Source organism: Poecile atricapillus, chromosome 13 (assembly GCF_030490865.1).
Source record: "Poecile atricapillus isolate bPoeAtr1 chromosome 13, bPoeAtr1.hap1, whole genome shotgun sequence".
Classification (NCBI taxonomy): Eukaryota; Metazoa; Chordata; class Aves; order Passeriformes; family Paridae; genus Poecile; species Poecile atricapillus.
The window spans coordinates 1,023,793-1,041,753 of record NC_081261.1 but is presented as its reverse complement, the minus strand read 5'-3'; the positions used below and the strand labels follow the sequence as shown (position 1 = coordinate 1,041,753).

Sequence of the window (17,961 nt, the reverse complement as noted above, 5' to 3'; positions counted from 1 at the left end):
GCAAGGGCAGTGCCAGAGCTGTCCCCTGCTCCTGTGCTGTGTGTGCAGCACTCAGGCCTGTCCCTTCCCCTTCTCATTACAGTAAATGAGCAGTCCCAGGGCTGTTTGTTGGAGGCTGGGCTGACAGGACAGGGCTGGTGTGTGTGTGACAGTGCTGGGGGCAGGAGCAGCACCCTGGGGCACCCTGGACTCCTGCACTGCTCCCCTGTGAGGCTGCAGGAGGGGACACGCAGCAGTGTCACCACCACTGCTGTGTCTGTCAGCAGGGTATGGACAGGGCTGGGGCTGGCACAGCCACGAGGGCACGAGCAGCTTGGGGATGAAATGCTTTGCAGCTTGGGGATGAAATGCTTTGCACAGCAGAAGTTTCCTCCATGGGTCAGGTGCTCGGGGTGGTGGTGAGACACGGGGGATGTGCGGGGCTTGCTCCGTTACCTTCCTTGGTTACCTTCCTTGCCTTCTCCTGCCATTGCATGGACGTGTTTAACCCGGTGCAGGTGAGCTGGCTGAGGGCCACAGGAGGAATTTGGCACCCAGCTCTTGCACAAAACCACTGGAAAATTGTGTTGATTGTTGGAGATGTCCTCTGCTCGCTTGCTGATCGCAGTCAGGACCTGCAGGGATGTCCATGGCTTTTGTCCTCCTTGTGCTGGGGCCCGGCTGGGAAGGAGCTTGCCCTCCTTCCCTCTTCCTCTCGTGACAAATTCATCTCTGGCACCTTTTCTTGCCGTGCCGCGGTTCACTGACGCCGTTCCCTTTCTCCCGGCAGGCCCGGCGTCATCACCATGCAGGCGCTGTCGGAGGAGGAGCGGAGGCTGTGGATGGAGGCGATGGACGGCCGGGAACCGGTGAGCAGGAGCTGTGGCCCCAAAGCAGAGGCAGTGCTGGCCAGCCCAGGGCACATTGCTCGCTGTGGAGCCGCTGGCACGCAGCGGGGCTGGATCCGTGTGGCAGCTCCTGCCTCCTGCCAAGAGAATCCTTTAATCCCTTGGTTAAATATTTGAGGTAATACTGTATCTCCCGTGCTTGGATTGCTTGGAGGTGCGGTGGAGAGGAGGAGGGTAGGCTTGGCCAGCACAAACATGCTGCTCTGCCGTGCTGAAAGGAAAACATGGCAAAAAGAGCAGTGGAAGAAAATACGTTGTAGATTTCCAGGGCTTTTGGAGTCCTGCGACTCCTTGGCAGCCGTTGCTGGGTCTGGTAGAGAATTGTACATTTCATGTGAGCGGAGGAGTGTGGCCCCCATTCCCTGGGTTTGCTCCTGCTGTGCCAAAGGCTTCCTCACCTCTGGAAGGGATTCTGGGGGTTTTCAGGAAACTCACTGTTGTTAGTTTTTATTTTGGAATGCGTTTGCAAACCTTACTGCCAGCTTGAGGAGGGTTGGCTGGTTCTGAGCAGGTCCCGCACGGTGTGGCCCATCCCACCTTCGTGTGGTGACTTTCCCGTGGCACTGCCAAGCAGCCAAGACCAGTCTGTGGCCTCTGTGCCTGCTCATGGCCAGCAGGGTTTTGGGATATGAGGAGAAGCCATGTGGAGAGGCAGAGCAGGCTGGGCCGTTCCGTGACAGCCTGGGTGGCTTTGGAGCGGCTGTCTGCGTGCAGGGTGTCCCATCCCAGCACAGCCTGCTCCCACAGACCGGTCCTGGTTTGAGCAGATCCCCCCCAGATCCATGGGAAGGTTTTTGTTTGTCAGGAGAAGTGTTCATTGAAGGCAGGCAGACACATGAGGCTGTTCTGTGAGCGCTGGGCTCGGTCAAGCGCTCGCCTCTGGAACGTGCAGCAGCTGGGACATGGGGAGGCTGCGTGTGGGAGGTGCTGCCCTGCATTTCAGGGAAAGGATTGCGTGGTGGATTGCAGCCAGGTCCCAGCCTGGAGTCGTAGATCCATCAGGTAATTCAGGTAGGACGGGAGCTCAGGAGGTTTCTGGTCCAGCCTCCTGCTCAGAGCAGTTGCTCGGGTGTTCCCGCTCGGGAGCTGAGAGCATCCGAGGGGGGAGAGGCACAGCCTGCCTGGGCTCCAGCCCAGCTGCTTCCCTGGCCTCCTGACCCCAAGGCTGAACCTCTTTTGTTTCAATTTACACCCACCCAGAGAAGCTTGGTTACCCCATCCCTGGCCCAGATCCACGCTGGACAGGGCTTGGAGCAGCCTGGTTTAGGGGAAGGTGTCCTTGCCTAGGGCAGGGGGTGGGACTGGATGAGATTTTCCAATTTAAACCATTCCACCATTCTCTGGTTCTGTGACAGCCAGTGAGGTCTGATTTTTCTATCACCTGTTGAAAAGGGGTCCTTGTCTGGGAGAACCAGCTCCTCCACCCTTGGCTCTTGAGCCCTGGGGCAGCTCTAGTGGCACAGCCCTCTCCAGCTCCAGCTGTCTTGATCCCTCCTAAACAAACTCCTGCCTCCATTCTGGTGCCACCACTTCTTCAGAGACAAAATGTGCATTGTTGCTCCTAATCTGAACAGAGTCTTGTGCTCCTGCAGCCTGCTCAGCAGCCTCCCACTGCCCACCCCTGCTGTGGCAGGGCTGGCAAAGCCAGGCAGGGTGACAGGAGCTGCAGGGAAGCGCTCACCCCTCTGTGTGTGGAGCTGCTGATGTTTCCAGGATGCAGAACCTGTCTGCAGCGGTGCAGACACAGATTTTGGGGACTTGCAAAGAGCTGTGCATGCAAGAGGTTCTGTGGAGCAACCAGGACAGGACTGCCTGGATTATCCTGTTCCAGAATCTGCTTCTGAGAACTCCAGGTTGTGGTGCCAGCTGAGTGCTGCTGTTGTCCCCTGTTGTGCCCATCACTGAGTGGGGCCAGCTGGCTCACCAAGCACGTCAGGGGTTGTGGCTGTGCATTAATTCCTTCTGCCATAATTGCTAATGGCTTACACTGCCCTTCCAGGTGTGCAGTGGGAATGCCTCCTGCATGGAAACAGATCCAAGAGACACTCTGCTGCTGAGGGTGGTGTGTGTTGACACATGAGGCAGCTCCTTGTCCTCAGTTATCCTCCTCCAGCCATCAAAAATGCAGCTGTGGGCTGTTCTGTTTGGGTTCTTACCTTGCAACACCAGGGTGCAGCGTGTTATCTTCGTGTTACCTATTCCACGGGGATTTCCTTGGGCAAGAGATGAGATTGAACCTTTGGACTCCTAGAAATATCCATCCTGTGCTTTGACTGTATTTCTGTAACCAAAGAACCCTGCTGGGAAGAATGTCTGGTTTTCCTTTGATTTGACTGCAGAGTGTGGGGAGGGATTGGCACGGTGGGGATGGTAATTCCACGTGCAAATTCAGGCTGTGGAGAGATTAGCACGGACTGGAGTTTGTTTCTTGATTATAATGAAAAAAGTAAACCCAAATGTCAAATTACATCTTAGTTAGATTTAAACATAGAATGTGGCTGCATTAGCCAAGACATTTGTCACAACTTGAGAAGATTTACGGTGTGTCTCACAGTCAGAGCAGCCTCCAGACAGCTCTCATCACGCCGTTAACTCTTTACCACTTGTGTTCATTTGGATAAAGCCCCCGTGTTGACTTTGGGTTTTCTTCCATGTTGCAGAGGCTGGAAACAGGAGAAGCTGCCAAGTCCATGTCGGAGCAGTGGTGTTTGGTTTTGTTAAGATACTCAGGATCAGTTTCTCATGGATTTGCTCCTCTGCTGGTGCAGTTTGCAAATGTATATGGTGGAGGCCAGAGCGATTGTGAAACATCCTTGGAAGCTGAGTCAGGAATAAAAGCTGTGTTGGCTGATGGTGGCTGTGCTGGGCTGTGGGTTTAGGAGAGGCACAAATTAGGCTGTGTCTTGTGGCAAAGAACAAGGTAAGCATTTAGGGAAGGTTGTGGAGAATGAGTGTGGAGGAGGCTCAGGGGGAGCTTCTGGCTCTGCACAACCCCCTGACAGGAGATGGCAGCCAGGTGGGATTTGGGTTCTGCTCCCAGGGAACAGGGACAGGAGGAGAGGGAACAGCCTTAGGCTGGGCCAGGGTGGACAGCAGCAGGAATTTCCCCATGGAAAAGGAGCTCAGGCACTGGAACTGCCCAGGGAGGGTTGGATCCCATCCCTGGAGGTGGCACTCAGAGCTCTGGGCTGGGGACAAGGTGGGGATGGGGCACAGCCTGGACTCGATGGGCTGGGAGGGCTTTTCCCACCCCAGTGCTGCCGGATCCGGAGCCAGCCCCGAGCCGGGGGTGCCCCATGACTGCTCCCCACTAGATGGCAGCTGAGACCGGCCACTGGGGCCACTGTGTCCCCTGGGCTGTGCCCTCTGTGCCCCGGGCTCTGTGCCACCCCCGAGCTGTGCCTGCTGCGCTCACCTCCCAAACTCAGCACTGCCCCAAACCAGGGCTGCTCCCCTCCCTCCTCTGTTCCCCTGTGTGCCCCTCCTGCAGCGTGTGCCCCTCAGGCTCTGCCAGGCTCCTCCTCATGGGCTGGGAATTCCAGGATTCCAGGGGGCCACGACCCTCCACCACTCCAGCTGTGCTCCCAGGGCACTGGTGATGGGTGGGATGTGCCTCTGGAGCTCCCTGTGCCAGCTGTGCTCCTGTGGCACATCTGCCAGTGCTCCTGTGGCACATCTGCCAATGCTCCTGTCCCAGCTGTGCTCCTGTCCCAGCTGTGCTCCTGTGGCACATCTGTCAGTGCTCCTATCCCAGCTGTGCTCCTGTCCCAGCTGTGCTCCTGTGGCACATCTGCCAGTGTTCCTGTGTCACATCTGTCAGTGTTCCTGTCCCAGCTGTGCTCCTGTGTCACATCTGTCAGTGCTCCTGTCCCAGCTGTGCTCCTGTGTCACATCTGCCACTTCTCCTGTCCCAGCTGTGCTCCTGTGTCACATCTGTCAGTGCTCCTATCCCAGCTGTGCTCCTGTGGCACATCTGTCAGTGCTTCTGTCCCAGCTGTGTTCCTGTCACATCTGTCACTGCTCCTGTCCCAGCTGTGCTCCTGTGTCACATCTGTCACTGCTCCTGGAGCTCCTTCAGCCCTGCTGCCCAGAGATGCCAGCGGTGTTTGTGTGGCAGTGACAGCAGAGCCCAGCCCCACATTCCTGCCCAGCACACCTCCCGCCTCCTCCTTGGATATTGCTTCTGGGAATTCTTTCTGAAATTGTTTTTCATTTTCCTTGTCTAATTATACAAAATGGTGAGAGATTTATTTCCCAGTGGAAACGTTGTCTTTTGAACTCACTCCAGTGCTTTCAACCTCGGCATTCCTGTTATTTTGGCTCATTCAAAAAATAAATTCACTTGAAGGACTTCAGTCCCAGCGTGGCTGTGGGGGATGGACGGGCACCCCCTGCTCCCCTTCCCAACCCCTTACACTGCACTGGGACCCCCTGGAGCTGCAGATCTGCTCCATCATGGGAATTCATTCCATAAGAATCCTCACCCAGAGCATCTCTGAGTGCAGTCGGTGTCTGTGGCCCGAGCTCTCTCCCGGGGAGCCCGTGGGCGAGCGCTCGCCGTGTTCTCTGCTCTGCTCTCCCCAGGCTCTGCGCCGTGTCTGCCTCTTCAGTGTCTTCCCTCACAGCCTTTTTCATGCTGAGCTTTGATTGTGCTCTCAATCCCACAGACGTGTTTTTGTCGGCTTTCTGGAAAATATGGTTTTTTTGTGCACTCTGTCTTGCAGGTTTTCATGGCCTTCATCCTGCCTGGGTTTGTTTGCTTAGAGCAGATTTCTTTTGTTCTTCTCTATGACCTGAGTCATTCCTGTTGCTGCTTCTCCATCTCCCTGTCTGTCTCTTTAGCGAACAGAACATTTTTTCCCCACTCTGCCCACTCTTAATATCTAAGTTTCTATTGTTTGCTGCTTTTCTTTGCCTCTAATCTGTTCCCCAACCCAGACAACCCAGTGAACATTCCCTGGACTGCAGCTCAGTCTTTCTGAGAGTTTTCTGGGAGCATCGGTGCCACCTCCCAGAGCGGGGAGCCGTGGTGATGGTGAGTTCCACTGGCACCCACACAGGCCCAGGGGAGCCCCTGCTTGGCTTTTTTTGCTCAGGATTATTGCTCAAAAAAATTCTTTGTCCTTTTTGAGGACAAGGTGGTAGCAGAGGAGCCTCAGAGAAGCAGGTTCTGTGTCATGATCCGTGTCAGTTCTCAGATCACGTGCTTTTGCCGCTGCTCCCTCCATCTCCCTCTCCTCTTTGGTAACCCTTTAAGCCTGTAATAGCAGTAACTTTACATGGAGTTTGTAAGCTTTTATTTTGCTTCTAAAGCACTTAAGCCAGTGAGGTCTTAAGCCTTGACTTCAGGCTTTTATTCCTGGTTCCAGCAGCTGCTGCTTCAGTGGCTGACGGCTCACCCAGCTGGAGTCACCGCGCCTGCCGGGGTTTGTCCTCTGCTTAAGAAGCTGTTTCAGAGAAAATTACTTAGAGAAGCATTATAGATAATTTTTAAAAGAGAAAAGAGCCCTCTGGATTGCTTTTACACACCTAAAAGTGCTGTCCCACCCAGTTTTGGCGAGTTTGTGAGCTGTTGTTCCAGCTGTGTTGTCGGGGGTGTCCAGGAGCAGAGCGGTGGCTCCTGTCTCTGCTGTGAATACCGAATTGTTTCTGTAATGCATTCCTTGCTCTGCCCTGGGGCCTGTGCTGCAGGAATTGGCTGCAGGAGTTGGCTTTGACAGGCTCAGGGTGGCTACTCCCAGGACACCAGCTGGGTTTTGCTGTCCCTTCCTTGCCTCTGGTGGGGACCTGGTGGCAGCCGGGTCTCTCCTGTTTTATGTCACCGCTGATTCCCCCGAGAGGAGCTCCCAGGGGTCTGGGGATGTGAGGGTGGGTCCTGATCCTCAGGACAGGGCACAGCACACGTCTCCTGCGTGGGACACTGCTGCAGGTGTGCTCCTGGCTTTGGGGTTCAGGTGAGAGGGGTGCTGAGAGGTGGGGTGGGTCTGTGGGGTGCCTGGGGAACGAGATAATCGAACCTGGATTGCAGCACAGATGTGGAACAGGATGGAGCAGCTGCTTGCAACAACTTGTTTGTGAGCCTGGGCCCAGAGAGGTGAAGCAGCCTCAGGGGAGGGCGCAGGGTGCTCTCATCCCAGGATTTCGTGTCGTGGTTTGGTGGGAACTCGCTGCCCACCCCTCAGTGGGGAGGCACAGAGCCTCAGCTGGAGTGACAGACCAAAGAGAACATACTCACTTTCCTTTCCTCTCTTTATCACCTCTGCTGAGTTATTTGATCAGGCAATTCAACAAACATGTAGAAATTCAGGGAATAGCTCCATGTTGGGAGAACAAATTTCCCTGCCAATTTAAATAGACTATTAGAGTATTGTTTCCTACTTTAAATTAAAAATTAAAGTAAATGGTTCATGCAGCAATGACTCGCAAAGCCAGCCTCTTCCATTATTTCCTCCTTTATTGGGCCTTACATTTGCTTTTAAGCAGTGATTTACTGTCCTGCTGCAGCCCCACCACCATCCCTCACCCAGGGGCTTTTCTTCTCCCAGCTGCAGGCCCAGAAGGTCTTTGGACTCTGTTTAGATAATTTTATTTCTGTATTCACCCTCAGTTTGTCATTCCTGGCAGATCCGTGTGGGGAGCAGGGCTGGGATCAGGAGCAGGACTGGGATTGAGAGCAGGTTTTGGATCAGGAGCAGAGTTGGGATCAGGAGCAGGATTTGGAGCAGGGCTGGGATCAGGAGCAGGGCTGGGATTGAGAGCAGGATTGGGATCAGGAGCAGGATTTGGAGCAGAGTTGGGATCAGGAACAGGACTGGGATTGGGAGCAGGGCTGGGATCAGGAGCAGGGTTTGGAGCAGGGTTGGGATCAGGAGCAGAGTTGGGATCAGGAACAGGACTGGGATCAGGAACAGGACTGGGATCAGGAGCAGGGCTGGGATCAGGAACAGGACTGGGATCAGGAACAGGGCTGGGATCAGGAGCAGGGTTTGGAGCAGGGTTGGGATCAGAAGCAGGGTTGGGATCAGGAACAGGACTGGGATCAGGAGCAGGGTTTGGAGCAGAGTTGGGATCAGGAGCAGGCAGGCTGCAGGCTCAGGCCATGGTGCAGGTGGATGTGTCCCACGCTGTGTCTCAGCCAGTGTTTGTTGGATGGTGGAAATGTGGTGGTGGCTGCAGGCAGGGCTGAGGGTTTCCCAGGGGGGCTGGGAGTGCTGTGGAATTTCAGGTCCTGGCTAGAGAGGGATAAAAGTGCTGCTGCAGTTTTGGAGAGGGACAGCAGGAGCCTTTAAAGCCCAACTGGGCTGGCTCCCAGGGCTAGAGGGACCCTTGTGCCACATCCCAGGATTGGTCCAAGAAACTTCTGCAGCCCCCCTGGGCTCACAGGGTCTCTGGGAGAGGAGGGATGGGATTGTGTCCCCTTGCCCCAAGCCCCAGCTCCTGTGCTGCCCCACAGGTGTCCCAGGTGTGCACAGGGGGGACTGAAAGCAGTCTCACCCCAGGGATGTCCCAGTCCTTAAAGCTCCAGTCCTGGCACGAAGCCACCGCCCTTGCTCAGAGCACCCGGGCAGTGTCAAACTCCTCCACAGAGGAGGAGCGCCAGGCACGGCTGTGTTACAGTTATTTTAAAAATAAAGATGACACTGTCATTTAAAATTAGGCTGGTTTTGATGTGCTGAGAGCCCGTGTTCGTCAGCAGACGTTGGGAGGAGGAAGGGCGTGTGTGCTGGCTGGGGCTGGCCGGGCTCCAGGCAGAGCTGCCGGAGGAGGATGTGCAAGTTGTTGCTCAAGCATCCTAGAAAACTTGGGGGAAGCTTAGAGCAGTAGAAATTCTCACTTTTAATCAGTTTTTTGAATGATCCCAACATGTCTGCTTTGCTGGACTCGCTTAAAAATGGTGCTCTGGGAGACTTTAGGCGCTTTAGTTATTCCAAAAATGCATTTTGTTGGAGCAGTTGACCTTTAGCCGTGTTATTGCTGCGTATCTGCCATGCTCTGCTCCCCTCGCCCCACACAGCCCCCAGAGCAGCTGCTGCTGCATTCCCTCTGCAGGGTGAGCCCTGGGGAGCTGACAGATTGACCCAGGTAATTTTTTCCCTTGTTCTGACCCAGGTGATTTGTTTCCTTGGGTGACAAACACAGTTATATAACGGCGCTGAGCTAAGCAGCCCAGCTGGCTGGCGGGGAGCCTGGCTGGCCTCGGCTCCACAGGCCCTTGGGAATGCCTGCACTTGTAATAAAATGTGGGTTTGTTTTTAATTAGAGCCATTCTTTAGCTCAGCTCCGAGGGACAGAAGAGCAAGACCCATGTACAGGATTCAAGCCCCCCCAGACGCTTCATTTTTGGTAGATTTTTCTTTTCTGTCCTTTAATCATGCCCAGGGTATGAGTTTGAAGCTGAAATCTATGTTGGGAGGAAGGAGCAGGAGAGGGAAAGGGGGACACGAGGTGGGAGCTGACTCTGACTGTGATGAACAGTATGTTGGGAGGGAAGGAAGGAAGGAAGGGAGGAAGGAGCTGCCAGGGTCCCTGGCCACCCTCTTGCAAATGAACAGCTTCGTCTGCATGACATAAACCAGCATTTCACAGTGGGTTTCTGCTGCCCTGCCAAGTTCTCCACTTGGGAAGCAAGGCTTAATTTTCCCTCCCCTCCTGCTGCAGAGAGGGGATGTGGGCTGGGAGAGATCATTCTCCTATCTGTATCCTGGCTCTCAGAGCAAGGAAGGTTATTTCTAACCACAACACAGTGTAGTCTAGCTCTGAAAATGCTGCTTGTAGTACAAAAACCTGGCTCTCAGACAGAAATAGAACAGGGTTGATAAGGCAGAGCCAGAAACAAGGGCTGATTTCATCAAGGTTGCCAGGTGTCCTGCTTTTAACAAGGAAATAGGCTTTTTGTACATGAGCTCTGCTGGGATGCTGCTCCAGGGCCGTGTCCCAGGGAAGCAGCTCCGCAGTGCCCAGCTCAGGGCAGGGCTGCAGGGTCCTGCCTGCTGTGGCACCTGCCTGGCCCTCTCACTCTTCCTCCCTCTCTCCATTCTCCCTCTGAGCCCTTCCCTGTGACTGCAGGGCACAGGGTGCCCCAGGCCTGGAGCATCTCTGGGTGCCAGAGCTCCATCCCCGCTCTGGGCATCCCTGTGCCCTGCAGGACACGCTGGGGACCGTGGGGACAGCACCAGGCACATCCCTGTGGCCAGTGAGGAAAGGCTGATTGCTGCTGCCGTGGGGCAGCTGTGGAGGAGGGAATGTGCAGCATTCCCAGTTTTCCCTTCCCTCTGTGAGCTCGGGGTGCTGCAGACACCCAGCTGGGCTGGGCTGGGCAGGGTGGCCGGGCTCCAGCTGCTCCTCAGCCCCTCTGCCCTTAGGAGAGGTTTGCAAAACCCTGGTGTGGAATATCTGTGCTCCTCCTGCCCAAGGCTCCCCGTGTCCCAGCGTGGCTGGGAAGCAGCTTGGGCTACCAGTTCTGAGGGAATATCATATCTATTTATACCCCTTGGGCTTGTGCATCTTTTGAGCTGAAAGTTGAAAGACTCGTTCCTGGCTGTTTGGAGGATTTCTGAATATGAATCACAAGGAAATTGCATAACACTGCAGCATTTCCTCTCATTGCTCTGGACCTTGCAAACACCACGCTCCCCCAGGGAGACCAGGGAATTTTGGCAGGATTGGCCCATTCTGAGAGCCCAAATGGAAAGTCTGGCTTGAAGGGAAGGTCCCAGCACCAGTGAAAGGAGTGTGAGGTGGAATCTTCCATGCCAGGGCATTGAAATCCTTCTTCAATGGAGATCCCCCTCTCTGCAAACCAGGGCTGCTGGCCTCTTGGTCTCCTTAAATCCCTCTTTCCTCTGAGCAGCTGGACAATCCTTCCCTGTAGATTTTAGCCATTGGGCAGAATTTCACGCCAGTGCTGGAATTTGAAGGGTTTTGGGAATTGTGCTAAACACCATGCAGCCTCCAAGGGATGCAGCTTAGCTTGGGCCATTTTGGATTTTAAACTTTGAATGAAAGTGAATGAAACTTAAAATGAAACAAGTGCCATAGGAAATCATAGCCCGTGTGGAGGTTAATGAACACCATGGGCAGCAGCATGACCCCTGGAATGAGGAAATAAAAATGAAATTACTCAACATCATCTTTTTGTAGTTCCCCTTCCAACCCCCAGCTACTTCCTTTTCCTTTTCTTTTCTCACAATCCAGTGTCATCCTGGGCCACTCACGTTTGCTCTTTGCACCTCATGTGTGCAGCTTGTTTAGGATCAGGCTGGAAAACTGATGGGTTCAATTCCTGCTTTATCTGTGCACAAGCAGAAAGTGCATCAGCTGATGAATAGTGGCTGTAGGACTATTTTAGGCTCTGGATGGTGTGTGAGGGGTGTTTCAGGCTCTGGATGGTGTCTGAGGGGTGTTTCAGGCTCTGGATGGTGTCTGAGGGGTGTTTCAGGCTCTGGATGGTATCTCACGGGTGTTTCAGGCTCTGGATGGTGTGTGAGGGGTGTTTCAGGCTCTGGATGGTGTCTGAGGGGTGTTTCAGGCTCTGGATGGTGTGTGAGGGGTGTTTCAGGCTCTGGATGGTGTCTCACGGGTGTTTCAGGCTCTGGATGGTGTCTGAGGGGTGTTCCAGGCTCTGGATGGTGTGTGAGGGGTGTTTCAGGCTCTGGATGGTGTGTGAGGGGTGTTTCAGGCTCTGGATGGTGTGTGAGGGGTGTTTCAGGCTCTGGATGGTGTCTGAGGGGTGTTTCAGGCTCTGGGTGGTGTCTGAGGGGTGTTTCAGGCTCTGGGTGGTGTCTCACAGGTGTTTCAGGCTCTGGGTGGTGTCTGAGGGGTGTTTCAGGCTCTGGATGGTGTGTGAGGGGTGTTTCAGGCTCTGGATGGTGTGTGAGGGGTGTTTCAGGCTCTGAATGGTGTCTCACAGGTGTTTCAGGCTCTGGATGGTGTCTGAGGGGTGTTTCAGGCTCTGGATGGTGTCTGAGGGGTGTTCCAGGCTCTGGATGGTGTGTGAGGGGTGTTCCAGGCTCTGGATGGTGTCTCACGGGTGTTTCAGGCTCTGGATGGTGTGTGAGGGGTGTTTCAGGCTCTGGGTGGTGTGTGAGGGGTGTTTCAGGCTCTGGATGGTGTGTGAGGGGTGTTTCAGGCTCTGGATGGTGTCTCACAGGTGTTTCAGGCTCTGGATGGTGTGTGAGGGGTGTTTCAGGCTCTGGATGGTGTGTGGGGGGTGTTCCAGGCTCTGGATGGTGTCTCACGGGTGTTTCAGGCTCTGGATGGTGTGTGAGGGGTGTTTCAGGCACTGGATGGTGTGTGAGGGGTGTTTCAGGCTCTGGGTGGTGTGTGAGGGGTGTTTCAGGCTCTGGGTGGTGTGTGAGGGGTGTTTCAGGCTCTGGATGGTGTGTGAGGGGTGTTTCAGGCTCTGGATGGTGTCTCACAGGTGTTTCAGGCTCTGGATGGTGTGTGAGGGGTGTTTCAGGCTCTGGATGGTGTCTGAGGGGTGTTTCAGGCTCTGGATGGTGTCTCATGGGTGTTTCAGGCTCTGGATGGTGTGTGAGGGGTGTTCCAGGCTCTGGATGGTGTGTGAGGGGTGTTTCAGGCTCTGGATGGTGTCTGAGGGGTGTTTTAGGCTCTGGATGGTGTCTGAGGGGTGTTTCAGGCTCTGGATGGTGTGTGAGGGGTGTTTCAGGCTCTGGATGGTGTCTCATGGGTGTTCCAGGCTCTGGATGGTGTGTGAGGGGTGTTTCAGGCTCTGGATGGTGTGTGAGGGGTGTTTCAGGCTCTGGATGGTGTCTCATGGGTGTTTCAGGCTCTGGATGGTGTCTGAGGGGTGTTTCAGGCTCTGGATGGTGTCTGAGGGGTGTTCCAGGCTCTGGATGGTGTGTGAGGGGTGTTCCAGGCTCTGGATGGTGTCTGAGGGGTGTTTTAGGCTCTGGATGGTGTGTGAGGGGTGTTTCAGGCTCTGGATGGTGTGTGAGGGGTGTTTCAGGCTCTGGATGGTGTCTCACAGGTGTTTCAGGCTCTGGATGGTGTCTGAGGGGTGTTTCAGGCTCTGGATGGTGTGTGAGGGGTGTTTCAGGCTCTGGATGGTGTGTGAGGGGTGTTTCAGGCTCTGGATGGTGTGTGAGGGGTGTTTCAGGCTCTGGATGGTGTGTGAGGGGTGTTTCAGGCTCTGGATGGTGTCTGAGGGGTGTTTCAGGCTCTGGATGGTGTCTCACGGGTGTTTCAGGCTCTGGGTGTTGGCTGTTGGTGGTTGTAGGAGTATTTTAGGCTCTTAGTGGTGGCCATCAGTGGTTGTAGAGGTGTTTTAGGCTCCAGATGCTGGCTGTCAGTGGCTGTAGTTGTATTTTAGGCTCCAGATGGTGTCTTTCAAGGGATTTCTGATTAGGAAAATCCACATCTCATGTTTGCATGATCCACAGCTCCGGTGTCGAGGTGTGTGGTAATGGCAGGGCTGCATTTAGAGAGGGCAGGAGCAGCTGCAGCACCTGCATTGCTGCAGCACCTGCATTGCTGCTGCTGCCCAGGCGTTGTTCCATGGCCAGGAGCAAGCACTGGGCTGTGCTGGGGAAAGGTGTGAGTGAGTGAGTGAGTGAGTGAGTGAGTGAGTGAGTGAGTGAGTGAGTGAGTGAGTGACCCCCAGCTCATCCCTGAGCTCATCCCCACGGCTCCAGGGGAGCAGGAGCTGCCTCCTGGGCTGTGTGCTCCTCTACCACACCCTGAACCATCACAGAGCTCTTAATCATCCCTATAAAACCATTTCCTCTACAAAACATAGCTTGTATTTGGTGAAGTGTCTCACCAAAGGAAATAAGTGGTTCTTTAAAGAATTATCTTAAATATCAAGTTCATAATTGAGCATAGTGCAAGTGTCAAAGTAGTCATGAGTTGTAACTGCTCTCATAAAATTTATCTTTCTGGATTACTTACAGATGCATCTTGGAATTTTTCAATAATAGCTCGTAAAGGCCTTCTTTAAGCTTCCAAACAGCAATTGTCCTGCAGGAATGAAGCAGCAGTAGCTTCTGCTAAAAAAAATTATACAGTCTGGTTTTGTTCAGGATATTTGACCATCTACAGCAGGAGTTTAGAAAACTAAATACAAGACATCAAGGTCTGTAAGTTCTGTACTATCTTAATGTATAATTTTTCTATGCACATCACTTCTGAAAGTGCCTGGTAAAGATATTTTGGCTCTGGAAATACAATCAAGTGAGAATAATTAGTGTGAGCGAGAGGTTAAAGCATCTCAGCACTGCAGGGCAGGGATTTGTCTCCACGTTAGTCACCAGTCCCAATTCTGGGAGTTTTATAACCCAGCCTGTTCCCACACGTGTCCCTGGGCCACAGGCCCTTCACCTCCCAGCAATGATTCCTCTCTCTGATTTCCCACCCTCTGTCAGTGACTAATACTGGAAAGTGAAAGAAGCTTTTTATTCCACGAGAAACTCTCTGGGTTTTGGGCTGTTTTCTCCAGAGCGTGTGAACAACAGGAAAAACAGCGTGTGGGCATAAAAACACACTCATTTCATGGTGTTTTACTGTCTGGCCTGGTGCTGGGCCATGTGTGTGTGAGTGTGCAGAGCTCCTGTCCTGTCCTGGGCAGAGCTGTCACCCTGAGAGGTGTCACCCTGAGAGGTGTGACCCCGTGAGGTGTGACCCTGAGAGGTGTGACCCTGTGAGATGTCACCCTGAGAGGTGTGACCCCGTGAGGTGTGACCCCGTGAGGTGTGACCCTGAGAGGTGTGACCCTGTGAGGTGTGACCCTGTGAGCTGTCACCCTGAGAGGTGTCACCCTGTGAGATGTCACCCTGAGAGGTGTCACCCTGAGAGGTGTCACCCTGTGAGATGTCACCCTGAGAGGTGTGACCCCGTGAGGTGTGACCCCGTGAGGTGTGACCCCGTGAGGTGTCACCCTGTGAGCTGTCACCCTGTGAGCTGTCACCCTGTGATGTGTCCCCCTGTGAGATGTCCCCCTGTCAGGTGTCACCCTGTGATGTGTCCCTCTGTGAGCTGTCCCCCTGTGAGCTGTCCCCCTGTGAGCTGTCCCCCTGTCAGGTGTCACCCTGTGAGCTGTCACCCTGTGAGCTGTCCCCCTGTCAGGTGTCACCCTGTGAGCTGTCCCCCTGTGAACTGTCCCCCTGTCAGGTGTCACTCTCTGAGGTGTCACCCTGTGAGCTGTCACCCTGTGAGCTGTCACCCTGAGAGGTGTCACCCTTTGAGCTGTCACCCTCTGAGCTGTCCCCCTGTCAGGTGTCACCCTTGGTGTCCCTGGCCCCGAGCTGGCTCTGTGAGCCCACGGCCAGCCTGGCCACGGGGATGGTGCAGATACCTGTGCGAGACACTGAGGGCAGGGGGAAATCCAGCCCAGCCCTGGCAGTTGTTTGGAGGAGGGTCCAAAGAGCTTTTCCCAGGGGCTCCCAGCCCGTCCCTCCCCAGGTGCTGCAGCCCTGGGCTCGGTGCTGTGTGTGCTGTGTGTGGGGAATAGCAAGAACCTCTGCAGAATTCTGCACCCTTTCCCAAGGGGGGCTGGTCCATGAACTGACTGATGTGTCTGTGGGGTTTAATCTCCAAATGCACCCTTCTGCTTTAAGCCCTGCCTGTTATCAGAGCTGTTTTGGAAAGAGTGGAATATCAACATCCCCGGGGCCAGGCTGGGCAGGAGCGACCTTTGCCAAGGCAGGAGCCCAAGGGCTTTGCCAGCAGGGCAGGGGTGACCCTTGGGGTGTTGCAGCGGCCGATTCGGGCAGCGACATTGGGGCACTGGAGGAGCCTCACTCTCAGACCTCTTACACAGCAGCCCTTTCCTCATACTTGGAAACTTTCTCTTATCCAGAAAAATCTCCCTCTAAAAGATTTGAGGCAGTATAGGAAAAGCATTTCTTGGAAAAGGAAGGGATGTTACAGACTTGGGGCTTGGCTGAAACCCTGCTGGTGTAGAGCTGTGCTAGTGGATTAACAGAGACAATGGATAAAAGGTTTCTCCTCCATAAGATGGGTGTAGGGTGGCAGTGGCTCTGTGCTTTATGGTTGCTGTTGACCTCGGTGTGAAACTTCCCTCTCGTTGTGTGCACACTTTGCAATTAATGGCAACGGCATTTTGTGTTTCCTTGTCTGCCCTTTTCCCTTGTTTTAAGAGCAGTCTCTGGTGATTAATAACTCCTGTCGTTTCATGGATCCAAACTGGAGGAGCAAATGTGCAGGCAGAGGATTCCCCTGGAGCTGCAGTGCACTGGGAGCTGGAATGGTTTGGGTTGGAAGGACCTTCCAGCTCCTCTCACTCCACCTCCCCCTATCCCAGCTTGCTCCAAGCCTGATCCTTTGCTGTGTTTAGTGTTACCTGTGTGTGGGGCACGAAATCTGTGTGATCCCAAGGAAGGGCTGTGTGTCTCCAAGCCTTTGAGCGGCAGGCTGAGCCCCCAGTCCCTTCAGTGAGCCCTCAGCAGAGGCGCTGAAGTCAGGGGAAGACTTCCAAACTTCCGTAGGGAAGGCTGGCTCCGTGGTGGGGCTGCAGGGCTGCTGCTGTCGGGGAGCCTGCAGGCGTTTTCCTTCCCTCTTTCCACTTATTTTATTTTCTTGATATAAACACTGTTCCTAGAGGAAAACTCACTTGCTGACAGCAGCTGGTTTTGCTGCTGAATCATCCCCCGCTCGCCAGATGTGGCTGATGGATTTTCGCCCGCAAACAATCATCTCTGCTCGCTCTTGTGTTACGTAGCCAGGTGTCCTGGGAGGGGGAAGATGCTCCTTGGAGGGATCAGTCCCTGCCCAAACCCCAGTTTTGAGCTGCTGCATGAGATTTGTGCTTCCTGAGCCTGTCCTGGGTGGTGGAGCTGATCCAAGGTGTCCTGATGTGCTCCGGCCGGTGCCCGCACGGGCGAGCGCAGGAGTGGCCGGTGTTTGGGTGACCTCCAGGGGAGGAATCTGTGTATGTGCCCTGCTGGGGACATGCCCTGTGACATGCTCTGTGACACACAGCCTAGCTGGGATGTTTCTGATGCTGGGGGTCGTTGGGTGAGCAGCACAGGGAGCTCTGCCCTGCCGGCAGCGTCCGAGCCCGGCTGCCGCTGGCTCTGCTCCTCTGAGAACATCACGGGCAGCTCCTGGAGCTCCTGGGGGAGATGCCCACAGCAGGGACCCCACGGGAAGCTCAGAGCATCCCTGTTGGTGTCAGGATCCCCTGGAGCAGAGCCCTGCCCACAGCCTCTCCCGCTCCGTTGCTGCCTGAGCGTTGCTATCAACACGGCCTTTGGAAGCTTGCCTTGCCCGCTGGCTATTTCGGGAGCAGCATGTGATGGGGGCAGCTCCCTCGGCAAGGGGGCTCCCAGCCCTGCTCCCAACAGCTTCAGCAGCCCTGCTCCCATCCCTGCTCCCATCCCCGCTCCCATCCCTGAACCCATCCCTGAACCCATCCCTGCTCCCATCCCCGCTCCCAGCCCCGCTCCCATCCCCGCTCCCATCCCCGTTCCCATCCCCGTTCCCATCCCCGCTCCCATCCCCGCTCCCATCCCCGCTCCCATCCCTGCTCCCATCCCTGCTCCCATCCCTGAACCCATCCCCGCTCCCATCCCTGCTCCCATCCCTGCTCCCATCCCTGTTCCCATCCCTGCTCCCATCCCTGCTCCCAGCTCTGATCCCAGCTCTGATCCCAGCTCTGATCCCATCCCTGCTCCCATCCCTGCTCCCATCCCTGCTCCCATCCCCGCTCCCATCCCCGCTCCCAGCAGCTTCAGCAGCCTCTTGTCCTGCTCAGTGCCCACTTGGCCACATCCAGGGTGCTGCTGGAGCTCTGGGATGTGTGTGCGTGTTCCTGGTGGGACTCTGAGCACTGAAGGATTATTTTAAACCATTTTACTCTGTTGAGCAGGAGAAATACAACATGTCTGAGGGCTGATCTGCTTACAGCTGCTGTTGGTATTATCCTGGGCTTTTAAAGTGCCCTCACATCGTAATTAAAACCTTCTGCCAGTGTTTTCCCTTTTATTGCATCCACTGAAATGTCACTTTAATCTCCAGCAGCCAAGCTGTGGTGGTGATGGGGGTGGCAGGAGGAGCATCGATATTTGAAGGCTGGAGAGGCTTGGGATGGGGTCCT

The 17,961-nt window shown here is 54.8% G+C and overlaps 1 protein-coding gene across 3 annotated transcripts in view; it reads left to right on the top strand.

The window, feature by feature from the left end:
• Positions 1–17,961, top strand: part of ARHGAP26 (Rho GTPase activating protein 26) — a 104,551-nt gene that overhangs the window by 32,709 nt on the left and 53,881 nt on the right. For all 3 annotated transcript variants that reach the window (XR_009278628.1, XM_058848489.1, XM_058848490.1), the window contains exon 11: positions 770–848. Coding sequence is in view for 2 of the 3 variants with exons in the window: in XM_058848489.1 (XP_058704472.1) it covers positions 770–848 (79 nt within the window). In the remaining variant the exon portion in view is untranslated. The remainder of the gene's footprint in view (positions 1–769; positions 849–17,961) is intronic.